Source organism: Lutjanus erythropterus, chromosome 17, assembly GCF_056507025.1.
Source record: "Lutjanus erythropterus isolate fLutEry1 chromosome 17, fLutEry1.hap2, whole genome shotgun sequence".
Lineage (NCBI taxonomy): Eukaryota > Metazoa > Chordata > Actinopteri > Lutjaniformes > Lutjanidae > Lutjanus > Lutjanus erythropterus.
In genome coordinates this window covers 6,743,449-6,759,253 of record NC_139333.1, presented here as the reverse complement: position 1 = coordinate 6,759,253, position 15,805 = coordinate 6,743,449, and the positions used below count along the sequence as shown (strand labels likewise).

At 39.7% G+C, this 15,805-nt stretch overlaps 1 protein-coding gene across 1 annotated transcript in view; it reads left to right on the top strand.

Moving 5' to 3' along the window:
- Window positions 1-15,805, top strand: part of antxr1c (ANTXR cell adhesion molecule 1c) — a 57,542-nt gene that overhangs the window by 11,284 nt on the left and 30,453 nt on the right. The window contains exons 2-8 of the mRNA XM_084741055.1: window positions 8,925-8,996; window positions 11,472-11,543; window positions 12,031-12,112; window positions 13,100-13,130; window positions 13,224-13,297; window positions 13,427-13,495; window positions 14,711-14,791. Coding sequence (XP_084597181.1) covers window positions 8,925-8,996; window positions 11,472-11,543; window positions 12,031-12,112; window positions 13,100-13,130; window positions 13,224-13,297; window positions 13,427-13,495; window positions 14,711-14,791 — 481 coding nt within the window. The remainder of the gene's footprint in view (window positions 1-8,924; window positions 8,997-11,471; window positions 11,544-12,030; window positions 12,113-13,099; window positions 13,131-13,223; window positions 13,298-13,426; window positions 13,496-14,710; window positions 14,792-15,805) is intronic.

The window sequence follows — 15,805 nt, the reverse complement described above, 5'->3', positions numbered from 1 at the left end:
AGGGTTAGCAAAATTCTAACTTTGCTGCTATGTTTTGGAAATATGGAAGTGTATTTTCTACCACTGCAGGCAGTCATTGGTCCCAGCCTGTGTTTTAATATCGTCAGTGTAAATATAAAGTGCACATTATTGTGCTTGTAAAGACCAAAAACAGAGTTATGGTCCTTCAAAGACTGTTCTGCTTCATTGCTGTACGTGTTTCCATTACATCTCTGTTTCTTCTAGCTCTGTCTCGCTGTTTTTCTGTGTTTTCGTCTGCCTGTCTAACCCCTCCTCCAACTGAACTTCATGCTCTCCTCAACACACACATTCACATACACCACCTGAGTCATTTTCTGCAGATCCAGCCATTGAAATCTCACCCAGCCAGCAGAAAAAGACATTATTAAAAATGATTGAAGATGTTTTTATTCTTCAGGTCTTCTTGGACTCTTGGGGGACATCTAGCAAATTCCTGTCTCCTCCTGACACGGTCTGTTCAGCATCGCTGAATAGTAATGATGCATATTACCTCCTTTTGTGCCCACATCTATTTGGAAACAGTAGATCACTGCCCTGAATGTTAGATGTGTTGAAGTAAAGCAGAGGAAATTACACATACCAACCATGTATAATTTAGGACAACTAGATTTAGAGGTGAATATAACCTGAGTTTACTTTAGAATCATCTTTGTCATTGCTTATTTGAGCAACTGGCTGGTGTTGCTTGGATGGAACTGAAATTAAGTGAGCAATATCACACCTAAAGAGTTCAGATATACCCTTGAGGGTAATGTTGAGGACAGATGAAACAGATCAATGATAAGAGGAGGTATTATCATCTCAAGTAGGGAATGATATTTTGGTATTATTTACTTTTTACTGCTTAAAATTTAGCTGCCATTATGCTGCATGCTTCGGTGTCATTTTCCTAATTTATCCGTGTTGGTCAGATCCCTGTGCAAAACTCTTAACACCACATTATACAGTGTGATGTAGTAACTGCCTGCTTTAATTAGCTGGCTTTCTGCTCCTGCCCTCTACAGTTGTTCTTTTCTTAGTTTTTGGCTGGACTGCAGCAAAGCAGCAGGCTTGAACTATAAACGAGAATGTCTGTGGCTGACTGAGTGATGGATGAAGCAACACCATTGGCCAGTCGAGCGATGGAGGTTCCCCATTGGCTGTCGGCACATTCAAAATGAACCCGGGGACACTGCATAAACACAAACAAAGCCAGTCCACCTTTTGTGCAAATCATGGAAAGTCAATACTTCCCGTAGTTGGTGCCTTAGTTGACCACATTTTAATTTATTTGTTAATCAGAAAAAAAAACACCTCAAACATGCAGGAGCTGCACCTTGCGGTTATACCTGGGGGATTGTTGCAACCCAGACTATTTTTATAACGCACTGCTGGTAACTGTACAATAGCTGCTATTAGCAAATTAGCTCAGTTAGCAGTCCGATGGGATACAGCCTCTGAGGTCAGTGGAGGCTGGTTTGACTTGAGAGGATTTAACGTTACAGTAGCTGCGACCAGATAAAGACCCAGCGGGTTGACGTGGGGACAGGAGATGTTAAGCAGTTGAGGACTGAGTTTGTCATTTAGCAACTTTATTTGTACGAACATATCGTGCTAATAAGTCCACAAGTGTTTCTGTGAAGTTTTAAGTTATTTACTTGTCTGCTAAATAACAATAGTGAAATAAATCAACTAAATGTTCAGTCTCCTGCTGGTTGTTAAAACACATTCTGATTCATTACCCTTTTTGCCGGCAGCATTTGACAGGCAGCTCACACTGTGCCCAAAAAAAATATATATATAATTCATCAGCCACCAGCTATTGTCTGACAATGATTCAGCCTCTGGGGGAAACAGCCAATGCTTTGTCGGCTTTCCAGTGTAGTCAGCAGATATCCAGATAATACATAAGATATCTGAGGCCCAAGACCTCCTCTTCCAATCGTCATTTACAGTTGTCATCAGACAATAGCCGACGGTTTCCGTCACATTTCAGCCAAGACGTTCCGCTTCTTTTGCTCTTCACATGGACTGTTTACCTGCACTCAACCAAAGCTAGCTCAAACTTGATAGGTCAACAAATTAGACAAATGGAAACCAGAACACTTCTGATACCAAAATCTTGTCTCTTGCCTATGGTCCAACATTCAGTTTGTTTTTGAGCTAGTCTTAATTAAGCTAGTTAACCCTTTGCTTACGTGTGTTTATGTTTTTGTCTGCCTGGTTTTAAATGGCTTATAGTGCTGTTATTGATGGCTAATGAATTCAAAATAAAATGCATTCAAAATTAGACAAACAGCTGAAAATTAGCCAACGTACATCCCTGGAGCATAAGCAGTAAGACTGATCAATGGTTCCTATAAAAGTAAGTGACGTCAGATGTGTGATTGAATCTATTGTTTTCTGCTTGCTTTGGTTGTCTGTCGGTGTAGGTGCTTCAGGCTGGTTTGACGTGTTCCAGCTGTGTTGGCAGAAGCATTTGGCTTAGAGTCGAAGGAATCATCAAATCATCTGCATGTTTCCCCTGCCAGCCAAGTTTTGCGATGGAGCCAACAGATTTTTCACATTATTTCATCCTTAGTCAGCTGAATTTACTGTAATCTCACAGATAAGGCTCCTCATCTTTTCTCTTGCTCTTTCCTTCCTTTTCTTTTGTTTCTTTTTCTCTCAGGCCTCAGATGGCGCACAGCCAGACACATGCTCTCCAGCTTGCTCAGAGAATCTGTTCAGTCAAGAAAACACTGTTGCCGGTCTTTGACGATTTGCTATGACATAACTTCAAGCTGCTGTTGGGCCTGATCACTTTGTCGGCAAATTGTAACATCCCTCACCTCTCAAATCCTTTATTTTCTCAGTCCAAACCCCAAACCGCTGAACTTTAGAGCTCAACTCAGACCATTAAAATTAGATCAAGGGATTGAGGGGGGGGGGGGGCACCACAAAAAATGGTTTCATCAAGAATCATAGAATGAAATGGCCCACTTCCTTTCCCAACGCTGTTTAGACAGGTGAGTGAAACTGCAAGCTAGGCCTCAGTCCCACGACTGCAGCCACCTCAGACAATAAAACCGTTCCAAGGCAAACAAGAACTATTGTGACTCTGAAATGAAGATAAGCAGTTAAAAACCAAAGGTGGGAGTCCTCAGATTCACCCTGATGTTAAATAAATACTCAAAAATGATCCCCCACACCCTGACATGACTATTAGCTGCAGGAAAGTCTCACCAGACTCTTTTTTTCCCCCTCCTCCGTTGCTGTAATGGAACAATTTATAAAAGAAACTGGCTGCTGCCAGTCCCTCAGGTCAGAGGCCGTCCATGTGTGCATTTGTGTGTGCAACTATTTCTGTTTGCGCTGCACATTTTGTTGAACATCCAAGCCAAACATCTCTCCTCCTCCACCTCAGGGTTCTTATATTTTGGGAGGGTTTTGTTTAGCTTGTAAGGTCTTGTCCTCTTTCTCTGCTCAGTCAGCTTCACAAGAATGTAAAGCCTTGATGTGGGGGGACGAGTCATGTCATCAGAATAACAGAAACGCTGAGAGAATGCTTAGGTTTGATGTTTAGTTGACCAGCATTTGTATCTTCCCTGACTAGACAAGCAAAAACATAGAAACTTTGACAACATGTCTGTTATTGTGAATGCTTTTGTTGCATTTGGAGTCATGGTCTCGATATTATCAGCATGGGTGGCCAAAGGGAACTCAAAGCTTGTAACCTTTAGCTTTGGCAGAGGTGCAATGGTTGACTCATTGTCTTTTGTGTGCTTTACTTTTCAGCAGCTCGCCTTCTTCTGACCAGTCAATCTGTTTGCTTTCTTTGGATTTAAAGTCGATGAAATTTGAGTGTTAGCTGGCCCCCATTTCAGCTATGACGGCTACTGTTGCTGAGGCTGATTTCCCATTGAAACACTCCTAGCTGCAGACATGGCTGTCACAATAACCGCAATGCCACAATACCATGGTCATGTGATGTCTACCGCAGGGTTGAGCTCATACAGTCATCACTGCCGACTTTATTTTGTAGGTACAGTCTCATGTTGTCCATTGAACAATGGGTTTGAGATCAGAGCAACACCCTAAAGTCAAGAACATAGCTTCTGATTGATCAACAGAATCAACACAAGGCATCATGGGATTGCCAGTGGACAGCTAACAACATGCTAAGAATAATGACAACTGTTTTCAACAAGAAAAAGTGGATAAATAATCACAGATGACGTTCAACAATCACACCAGAGGCAACGTTGTAATTGTACAATGCTAGCATTAGCATTAGCTTAACATCAGCCTTTGCCACTCAGATTACTTTAGGGCTGACCCCTTTCACTTTTCCAGCAGTTGGGAAACAGCAAGACTTTTCTTGGTCATGAGAAGCTGCTGCATTTAGTAACTGACACACTGTAACCTGTACTGTACATTTACTGCCAGACTGACAACTTACTGCTAAGTCAAAGTTCCTGCTCTGCTATGAGCAGTACCGTCTGCTCGCTCTACATTGCTTGCATGCAGCGCACACATTTGGTGCTAAGCCTGTAGAGAGACAAATTCACACCCCTTCCAGTGTGCCCCATGGAACCTAACTTTGGGAAATATGTGAACAGTAGTGTATGGTGAGAGACAAATCATTTTTTGTTTCTGTTTAAACTTTGCTATGAAGTACACATATGATATTTGTCGATTGAAACCATAATTTTACAAGTCAAGAAAGCCTCAGTTTGTCATAATTGAGTTTTTTGTGAAACCACTCAATGAACTACATCTCTCATCTCACACAAAATACACCAACACCAATTTCGCTGTAGCGACAGCAGCTGCCCCCTGTAACGTTCTTTACCTGACGTGTTTTATCCAGCGACTCCTGGTCCTGTGAAGAGAAAGAATGAGTAATACCTGGTGATGTTGTGTGAATACATCCCTATACAAAAACGCACCGTGGCTAGCTTTGGTGGCTAACTTTGGCTTTTGGAGGGAGAAAGTCATTACGTCACTTATGCGACTTCTGGGTGTGTAGTCTTTCTAATTATTTATCTTTACAGTCTGATACTTAAGCAGTTTTACAACAAACTGAGACTTTCTTGTCTTGTGAAATTATTTTTTAAATTGACAGACATATGTGTGAGGTCCCATGGTGGTCCAAGGGAAGGGGAGTGACTTCAGCTTTCTATTGGTTAATGTGTTAGTGCTATGCTACATTTATGACAGTATCCTTCAGTAAAGTCTAATAAAACGTAATTATGCGGGCAGTTGTAGTAACCATAACCCCACTGGAATACATTGCTTTTCTACCCCGATCAGAAAAAAATCTATGCCGTCACAAGCTACAGAGTTTTAAAGGCCAACAAAGTTCAGCATCTGCAAAAGTAATTGCTGATTGACAGTATAAAAGCTTTCTTGTTGGCTCTTTAAAGTGGAATATTGGGGATTAGAAGAGTACAACCTCATAGTATTCTATTTACATTGTCCAGTCCACCAAACAGAGCACTGAGAGTCCCATTTGGCAGGATAGAGAGGCTTAAATGACTGAGGCATGATGGGAAAGTCCCTGGTCTTCCTTGGCTGTGTCTACCCCCCAGCCTGGTTAAAAAAAATTACCCCTCCGCTGCCAAGCAATAACACAAAAACACCATAGGGTATAACCTCAGAGATACTCAATTGCAGGCAAATAACATTAGTCACAATTCATTTCCATTTCAAGTTCTGGCCATGTGTAGCTGGTGTTGTTTTCTCAAAGAGGCTCCCAGGACTCTGATGGTTCCTGTATCTTCAAATATCCAAATAATCAAAATACATTGCACAGAAAATAAACATTCTTAGTAATCTAATTTACAGAACAAATGTTTTCCTGCTTTCTTCATGTTTTCCTACCAAAGCATACTAAGCCCATAAGCAAGAAACAGTTCGTTCTGTTTATTATGTCTAGACATGATTCTCAAACAGATTTCTGAGTGAGCTGGAGACCAATACAACTGAAAGGTAAACTAGGATAACAGAATCAGTGTTTAGTCTGGTTCCCATTAACTCCCATACACACAGATTCAAACTGATGGTTTGGAGACCTATTGTTGAATATTTTTGCCTCCTGCAACATGAAATGAACCCCTGAATGAAATGGTAACTTTTAAATTATTTACTGCTTAATGACACTCATTAAAGCCATCAACAATAAAGGTATGGACCAAAAATATGTTTGGATTTTATAAAAGTAAATCAGTTGACTGAGTGTAAATGGAAACAGCAAATCCATGTGGCTAAAATGATGCACTGTAAAAAAAAAAATCATCCAGGAATTTAGTGGAATCAACTTATCATTTCTAATTAACTTAACCATACAAGGTTTATATAGTCAGGTTAGTTAAACTTAAAATTTTTATTCATTTTCAGAACTCTCCAGAACATGATTGCCGTAATAGCAGACTTCCCAGTTTGCATTGGTGAGAGTTAAAACCCTCCTGAGACCCTTCTTTTTTATAATTTGAAGAAAACCTATATGATGAAAACACTGCAAACCATTATGAAGGTTGGCATTGAATTAGTTAGTTCAAAGTTAAGAAATTATAGTAAACATTAAACATTATAAATGTTTGTCAGTGTGACTGAAGAGTTGTTAGTTCAACTTAACATCTTAAGCTTCCCGCAAGTGTTTTTTATCATCAAGTTCATTTGACAAAAATGAGTTTATTTATTTGTTTTGAGTCATTACAAAATTACATCAACTTGTCAGATTCAGTCAACTTAAGTTTTAAGGCAGCACAGACACTTTTTGTTAAAACAAACAGTTTATTTTTTTTTTACAGTGTGTTGATCTCTTGTCCCCTACAGAGAAACACCAACACATCAGTGCTGGCCAGTTCCACTGTGTCTAATGCCGTTACATCAGTTAGTCAGCACCTAGAATAACATCCAGACAGCCTCGCTCTTTATTCTAAGTAAGCTTCATCCTCTAAATAGTCCTCCAGTTTTACCACAGTCAATTAGCTCATTTCCCATGTGTCATCTCTCTGGCTCAATCGTTAGCTAATGGATGACCTGCTGACTGGTCACATCATGCCGGAAGCCCTCTGCCTCAATGCACGCACTTAATAAAACTGCCACAAATACACGCAGACACACACTCACACACAAAGTATGCCCAGAGGAAATTAAGGTAGCTCCACGGGGAGTTTTTTTTTTTAATAATAGTCCAGTTTTATGGATGTTCCCCTGGGGAGACCAGGACCTATTTCCTCAGCCTTCGGGGGCTCGTTCAGGATACAGGAGGGCGCTAAATTACACACCAGACCCACACTACCAGTCTCTTTTATCTCAACAGCACACTTACTGCTCCCTGATGTGTCGTGCACGCTAATTGATTTAAGTTATTCTCTTTGTGGTATTTCTGCTAAATAAATACCAGTGAATATAAATGTCATTAAATAAATCCATTTCATACTAATTAGACCCTTTCACACTTTTTCAACTCTTCATAGTTACTTCTGCTGCTTCTCCGTCCAGATTAACTTCATCAGTTCAGTTTAGCATCACCTTTTCAACAAATATTAACATTTTTGATAGCTTTCATGCATTATCAATATTATTCAATGCAGTGTAGTGCTGCCATTTCAACATCCAGCATGCACATAGAATTTTCTTCATAAATTACCTTTTCTAGTTGATTTAAGTCATTCCCTCAATGGTATTTCTGATAAATAAATAACAGTAAATATAAATGGTTATTAAATAAATCCCATTCATTTTAATTAGACCCCTTCACACTGTTCCAACTCTTCATATTCTTTCAGCTGCTTCTTCATACAAATTAAAGGTAGCAATTAAGTTAAGCATCATCTTTTCAACAAACCTTAAAACGTTCAATATCTTTCATACATTATTAGTATTATTCAACTGTTAAAGCCAGCAATGCAGTTTAGTGTCGCCTTTTCACCATCCAACATGCACACTACAGATTACCTTCTCTAGTTGATTTAAGTTATTCCCTAAATTATATGTCTGATATATTAATAACAGTAAATATAAATGGTTACCAAATAAATCCCATTCATACCAATTACTTACACACTTTTCTAACTTGTCATAGTTCCTTCAGCTGCTTCTCCATACAAATCAAAGGCAGCAATTCAGTTCAGCATCAGCTTTTCAAGAAACCTTAGAATGTTCCACATCTGTCATACATTATTCATATTCATCTGTTAAACCCAGCAATGCAATTTCAACACTGAACATTCACACCGTGGATTTTTCTAGTCGATTTCTGTAATTCCCTTGGTTGTATTTGTGATACATAAACAGGATGGTCTTTTTTCTTAGATGAAATTTCAGTTTAATGTCCTTCCCTCAAAGGTTCAGTATCAGACAGAGGGTGTACCAGCTATTTCTCTATTGCTAGCTAGCAATTGGTGGCATCTATGAATAAAAGCAATATTTTTCTTTAAAATAAATAAAAACACAATACCTTTTGTTATAAATAATTCTGACATAGTGAAGTCACAGTAACAAGCCAAGCGGTTGTGTTTTCTCTGGGATACATACAGCGTGTTCTTCATGTTGTGGAGCTAACGATTTTACCCCCTGTTGTTCTTGGCGAACAAAGCTGTATTTTTCTTGTTTGACTGCTCCACCATATGGAGGTTACTGTGTGCCTGACAGATAGCTTAAACCTGGTATTTTGTTCTTTCTGAACGTATCATTTGAAACTTACAGATGTATAGAGAAATTATATTTTACAACTGCTGTATGCCAGTAACCAGCAATCATGGGACTCATTCTATACATGAGGACGGTTTGTTTCCTCCTGTTTTTATGATTGTGTACTTTGAAGACAACTTTTCAGTTGATGTTTTTGCATTCATGTTGTACATGACTCAAAATGAATGTCATAGACATAATTGCTGTTTGTTTGAGCGGTTTTCCCTTTTTCCTTGTCTTAGGTCTGGCAGTGTGAAGAATCACTGGGAGGAAATCTACTACTTTGTGGAAAATTTAGCTGAGAAATTCAAAAGGTAAGAGACACTTCATCAATATAACGAACCCATCAAAATTGGTGAGAAATGATGCTGTAACAGTTGAAAGGTTCCACAGCCAGACTGTCTCTAAACAGCCTTGTTGCCTCTGTCTTCAACTTCCTGGAGCCCCGAGATTTAGATCACTAAAGAGAAACACACACTTTACACAGGAGTCACCCCCTGGTGAAGTAAAATAAAATCTGTCCCTACAGCTACAACTGGCCATATGTTAAGACACTCAGCATCCAGGCTGATGTTTCACTCTGTCTCTGCAGTCGCTGAGCTGATGTCTGGGTTACCAGCAGTGACTACAGACTGGAGGGTCTCTATGAGCAGCATGGGTTTTATTGCATCTTTAGAATAAGAAGAGTGCAAGGAGTGATGGATGCTTTCAATGGACAAGGCTGACATAAAACCCCAATACTGCAGTGTCTAAGTGTCTCACTCAGATCTTTTTACCCAAATATTACTAAGATCTGAAATTTTAGACAGACTTGAACGATGAAAAGCTCAATTGAGATCATTTTAAAAATATCTGGGTTGAAAAACAATATTGTTTTGTATCCTTTTCAATAAAGTTTAAAATTGTCAAGTACTAGAGTATAATGTATAACTGACTCCTCCTAAGCCCCGCCCCTTTTTTTCTGTGTTCCAATAACAATTGACCAACGATACCCGTCAAATTTCTCCTTTACCGTTTCCTATTGCCTACTTAGATATACCAAGCTTGTCTATGAAAAAGAAACCAAATTTTGATTTTGATGTCCTGAGGGACCTGTAAAAGTGAGTTAACAATTTTTTGCCAACACAAGATAATTAGCTAGCTAATGAATGCTGTAGTTTAGCTAACTAATTAGCTACCATTTTCATACAGAGCAAAACACTAGCTAACTACGCAGCAATTGATGTAGAATAGCCTACTAGGTAGCGAGTTTGTTAACATTAGGTAACTAGCTAACTAATGAATTCCATAGTTTAGCTACCAAGTTAGCTAGCATTTTGACACAGAGCAAAACAACAGCTAACTAGCCAGCTAACGATTGATGCAGATTAAATAGCTATTAACATCGGCTACTTTTAATAGCTATTTAATCAGCAAAATCTTTTAACCAACTTCAAAATTCGGTCTCCTTTTCAACACAGATGAAGCTAATACTGTAGGAAACATGGAAGAAGAAAGCTGACCGAGGCTCCAGAAGGGGTGGGACATAGGGAGGGTAACTTTGCTGTTAAGATTACATGTCTTCTGCTGCAGTGACATCCAGTATCAAACTGTGCATGTTTTAATGAAACATCTGCAAGTTTGCACCTGTGCTACTCTGTCCTGTAAGTGGCCAAACAAAACAATACACACCTTATGGATTCTAAGAATAGATTTGACTAATGGGCTAAACACTCAATATCATATTTAAAAAATCATATGTGTAAATGTGTGCATGATCAGTTTTAGTCATCACAGTCACTTAGTGTTATCCTGGATTATTCTGTAACTAACTGAAGTGTTTGTGTTGTTTCTAGAGCTGTAAGAATGCAGCGTAAAATGTGACATTTCAACAAATGGCCTTCAGCTCGTGGGTGGTTTTGTTTTGTACATACAGCTCGAAGGCCACAACAACACCTGGAGCTTTGCGGTTCAACCATAGCAAAGGACCGACCCTCCTCAAAGTTTCTGTTTCAAACAAACACAAGAAAATTTTAAACGGTGCAAATCTGCATGAACTTACTTTCTCTCGCAAAACAACACAACACACTGCTCACTTCAGATATCTGCGTGTTTGTTTACATGCATGTAATTCCTTTCTAAATATAATTTGTCACAAGCAAACAAAAGTAACAAACTTGTCCACATCTGAGGATTCGGTGACGTAGTTTTCGTGTCAACACTGAAGTCACTGTCACGCACAGAGGATTCAAACCCATGCATGTTGTCACTTGGTGCCTCAGTGCATTCAAGAAGCAACTCACACACAGCCTGCTGGAGTGACCTCAAAGGAAGTGTAGTAGTTTGTCCACAATAAGATGCTCAAGACTTTTTTTGTCCATTTTCTGGCATTAAAGTAAAGCTTATCGTGGGTTACTGCCAGTTATTTATGGTTCCGAGGGAAACAATATGTTGTATTATTAGTGTAACACAAGGTTTCTGATTAATCGCAGATGGTGAGGAAATATTTTTATCACTTGTATGTTGTGCAAGATTGGAAATCACCAAACAGCGGTCAAATTCTGTTGAATTAGGTCTGTGGCAGTTACCATTAGTCTTTGGCACGTTTCATCACTGATGATTCATCAGCAGCCATTAAGAGCAGCCATATAGACATAGCCGATCATGTAGATCACATAAAGGCATCGGTAATAACCAGTTAAATACTCCTTGTAGTAGGTTTAATCTGTGGGAGTTTTAGTGCTGCACACTCCTCAGCCAAAATCTGGCCCATAATGTGGGCTGATGATGGATTTTTGTTTCTGTTCCAGCCCCATGCTGAGGATGTCCTTCATAACATTCTCCTCCAGAGCATCCACCATCATGAAACTGACGGAAAACAGGTAAACTAAGTCACAGCTCTTTTGCTTAATGTAATTAATTAGGTGCAAATGACTAACTGAAGCTGAATTTGTGTTATAAATAAATGTTATTCCAGCACGGAAAGCTCTTACACAAGAGCAATCAGTCGTAAAGTAAACTCAAACTATAGCAGCAGAGTGAAAGCAGATGCTCGCTTGTTGTTGCCTAAAACTCAAGTGTTATTTGGTGTGACCCACTTTGGGAAACCCACTATTAACCACTATTGCGTAAACTGAGGTTCCATTTCCAAAAGAGATGCTTCCAGTTTGCATTAGTGCTCCAGTGAATGAAATGAACGGAATCAGGTGAAGAGGATTGAGGTGTAATAGTCCACACGTTTGGTAATGACAGAGACCAGACTGCTCATTGTGAAGAGAAGAGGGACAAAACACAGACATTGCATAGGACAACACTGCATTTTAAATGTATCCTCATCCAAACCAGCTCAGCTATCTGTCTTCTCTGCAGAGTGGACATCAGAAAGGGGCTGAACGCTCTGAAAAGAGAGATTCCTGGTGGAGACACATTCATGCACCTTGGATTACAGAGGGTAATTCTTTGCTGTGATGCATTTTAATGTTATTTGCTGTGTTTTCAATGCACTTTCGGTACCAGGTACTTTTCTTGATTTCGTTTTCTACTGCAGCTGGTAGCCACTCAATGCAGGGGGATTCTTACGCCACCACAAGGATTTTCCCCAGTAACTAGGAACCTTTAGAGGAACTCATATTTCCACAAAGTGACAAATTTAAGTTTCTTGGACATTATTTTACCATGCAGAAAAGTCCCTGCTCTATGGGTTGCACTTTCTAAAAATACAGGAACATTTCTGATTGGTCAGGCACTTGTAGCATTTTATTTCAGCCACCATTTTTAAAAATCTGCAGCTGCAAACCTGTTTGTGTTTGTTCACTGTGCTTTGACACACTAACATGAAGTTGCAGAAGAAAGTGTTCGACGGGTCAAGTCTAAGTCTTGATGTTGTATAGTTGCGTTTTTCATATGTTAGCAGAAAAAACGTACCTTCACAGGCATTTAGATTGTGGTGGAAACCCAAACAACAATAGGCTGATGTTTGCTCCTTGAAAAGTAATTCCTGGGACTTAAAGTTAGAGGTACTTTGGGTGGAAACACAACGCAAAGAAAAGAACACCAACGGAAAACCTTTTCTTTTGAGATGCTTTCCATCTGCAAGCAAACAGAGGAACATCTGCACTTTCAGGCTGCCATTTTTTAAAAAACCTGGGTACAGTGAAATAAAAAATAGTGGTTGCAATTTGCAGTCGGTGTGCAGGATGTCTGTGGTGAAAACATTTGGCTCAGCTCACTTAGAACCTCAGCCAAGGTGATACCACAAAAACTATCAGGTATTATTCCCAACTTTTACCAATGGAAAACCAAAAAATAAGGGCTCCACGCAAGTCAAGTCGTACCATGCAGTAGAGGTATGGCAAAAGTTCATTGAACTATGGGCTTAGATGTTAAATGTTTGGTATTTCCCAACAATCTGACCATGAAAATGTCCTCTCATTTGAAGGCAAACGAGCAGATACACCAGGAGAACTTTGGTAAGCATCAGAAAAGCCATTCATATGAAAACCTACTTCAGGCTGAGGCATGAATTGTGCTGAGGTTATAGCACGCCTGTATGTTTCTTCCAGGCACGGCCAGTGTGATTATTGCACTGACAGATGGAGAGCTGCAGGAACACCAGCTCATCACTGCGCAGCAAGAGGTAGCAACTTCACACTGAGGCCTGATTTCCTAAACGGCTGCAACTTCAGTAACAGAAGCAGAAATACTCTCATTGCTTGAGTGCCAGTTTTCTGGAAGTAATAGATGTTTTCCCTCTGTCTTTCAACAGGCAGAGAGAGCCAGGTCTCTTGGAGCTATTGTGTACTGTGTTGGTGTTAAAGACTTCAATGAGACACAGGTAACAGCCACGCCAGCGCAGTAAATGCATGCTGTGTTTGGCAGGTTAACACCTATATTCCATACACGCTATACATCTGCTTTGAAATAAAACCTCACTTTTAAAACTACAGGCCGATTACAGTTTACCATGCATGTACTCTATACCACATGTGCTCAGGAATCCAGAGTTGTGGAAATGCTGTTACCTCCATGTTGCGTGGTGTGTATTCAGTGGCCCCTGCGCAATTTGGCTAACCCATAATTTAAAATTTCCTGAAAACTAATCCAAGTGATTTTTAAGCTGCCCCTTTGGCCGCTGCAGATGCCAACTGGAATAATGTCTAAATAATACTCAACAATTAGCTTCAACATGATGAGGAGGAGGGTGATTCGGGTTCCTGTATTTACGTGAAAGATATTTGAGACTTTGGTCGACCTTCAGTAACCGGGCATGGTCTCCCTCCAGTTTAGTTCAAGCTCCATTTGATTGATTGTAAATGGACCCATTACCTGATTGTGGATAATGTGCGATTATTACTGTGGAGGGGATTCCCTGGTTTTACAGTGTGTGCATGCAGTTTTTCATGGAGTTCAGACTCTCGTTGTACAGATCTACCTGTCTACAATGTCTGAAATTCATCACAACAGCACACTTGAGGCCAATTTGGACACTTTATAAAATATCAAGTAACAGCCACTCACAGTCTCCCTAACCACAGTTACCAGAAAACACTAAAAATCTAGTAGTTCAATTTGTCACAACGTACTTATTCAGTAAATTGTTTTTTAAACGTTTTGTTAATAAGACCTTTTTCTCAACAGCCATATTAATCTGAAATATGAGAGTAAAAACAGGTGTTACTAATGATACAAGTTAAGGCCACAAAGACTTTTACAGGTTATGCTTTCTTGGTTAATGTCATGTTCTCATAACAAAAACATTACTGGCTTAATTAATGTCAAGTTGCCATAACAAAGACATCTCAAATAATGTCAACTTTGCATTTAAGATGACATAATTTACCAAATGCCACGTAATGACAACGGGCATAAACATTCGTAAAGGCTCCTTTATGTTCAGATGTCAGGTGTAATAATTAGTATCATTGGAAACAGGAATCATGTCATGTTTATGGCAGTGTCATAACAGTCTTATGCACACCCCTTCAAATCAAGCTTTATCTTTAAGTCTTTACCTCCATCCACACCTCTGTCTCCACCTCTGTCCTTATAGCTGGCCACCATTGCGGACACCATCGAGCACGTGTTTCCTGTGCTGGGCGGCTTCCACGCCCTCCGGGGAGTCATTGATTCGGTAAATAAACTCTTCTCCACTCACGGAAGCATTCCTGTTGCTGAGGCTCACAAGGAGCCCATGCAAACACCCACATCCATGTATTTATTTTGTATCTGTCCTGTATTAGTACAACTACCTTTTATTACTCCCATGGGTGTCAGAACTGACTTTAGAAAACACTCAAAAGTATGAATGCACAGAAAACTCACTCCATCTGCTATAATAGGAGTGTATTGAAGAGCTTACTCCCAGCCTTGTTCCTCTTCAGCCTCTAAATCCACTCACTACATAGGTTTTTACAAAGTAAAACAGATTTGTAGCCCACTGTCACAGTTTTAGTTTCAATCTTTTTTCTGTTGTTTAAACCTGACCTTCAATCAGCATGAAGGTGAATAGACAATGACTGAATTTTCATTTTTGGGTGAACTATCCCTTCAACATAAAAAGACAAAGAGCTTTTAGCTTGTGCACTGGATGACTCAGATAACTTTGGCGACCTTGTGTTTTTGGTTTTGAAAAGGCTAAAATAAGAGCCCACCCTCTAAACACTTTATTTAAGTACATTGTAGTATCATTTTTACTACAGCGGGGCTTGGAAAAACAAGGCTTGACAGGTCTGCCGTACCTGGTTACAGCTGCTGAGCTGTTGTCTGACCGCACTGGTGTGTTTGTAAGTGTTTGTAGCTAGAAGCCGACCATCACAGAGAGATGGGAGATGCGGTAATCACCCAAATATGTGAATAACCCTGCACATTTTCAGGCAGTTAGGACTTGGTTGTGCATATGAAAAATAACTTTACAGAGAAGTTCGAAGGACCACACCCCTGTCTAATGACCTTGTGAAGTTAGTATGAATGTCAGATTGTCATTTTCAGGAAGTTAAAACCAATGATGCTGAAAACATACCGGGGGAGGGGGTTTTCAAAGACATTTGACATGCAGTTCTGATGAAGATGTGACCAAATTGTTCCAAATAAGCATTAAGGAAGTGGAAAATTTTCAAAAGTGAGAGACACAGTGATACAGTATGAT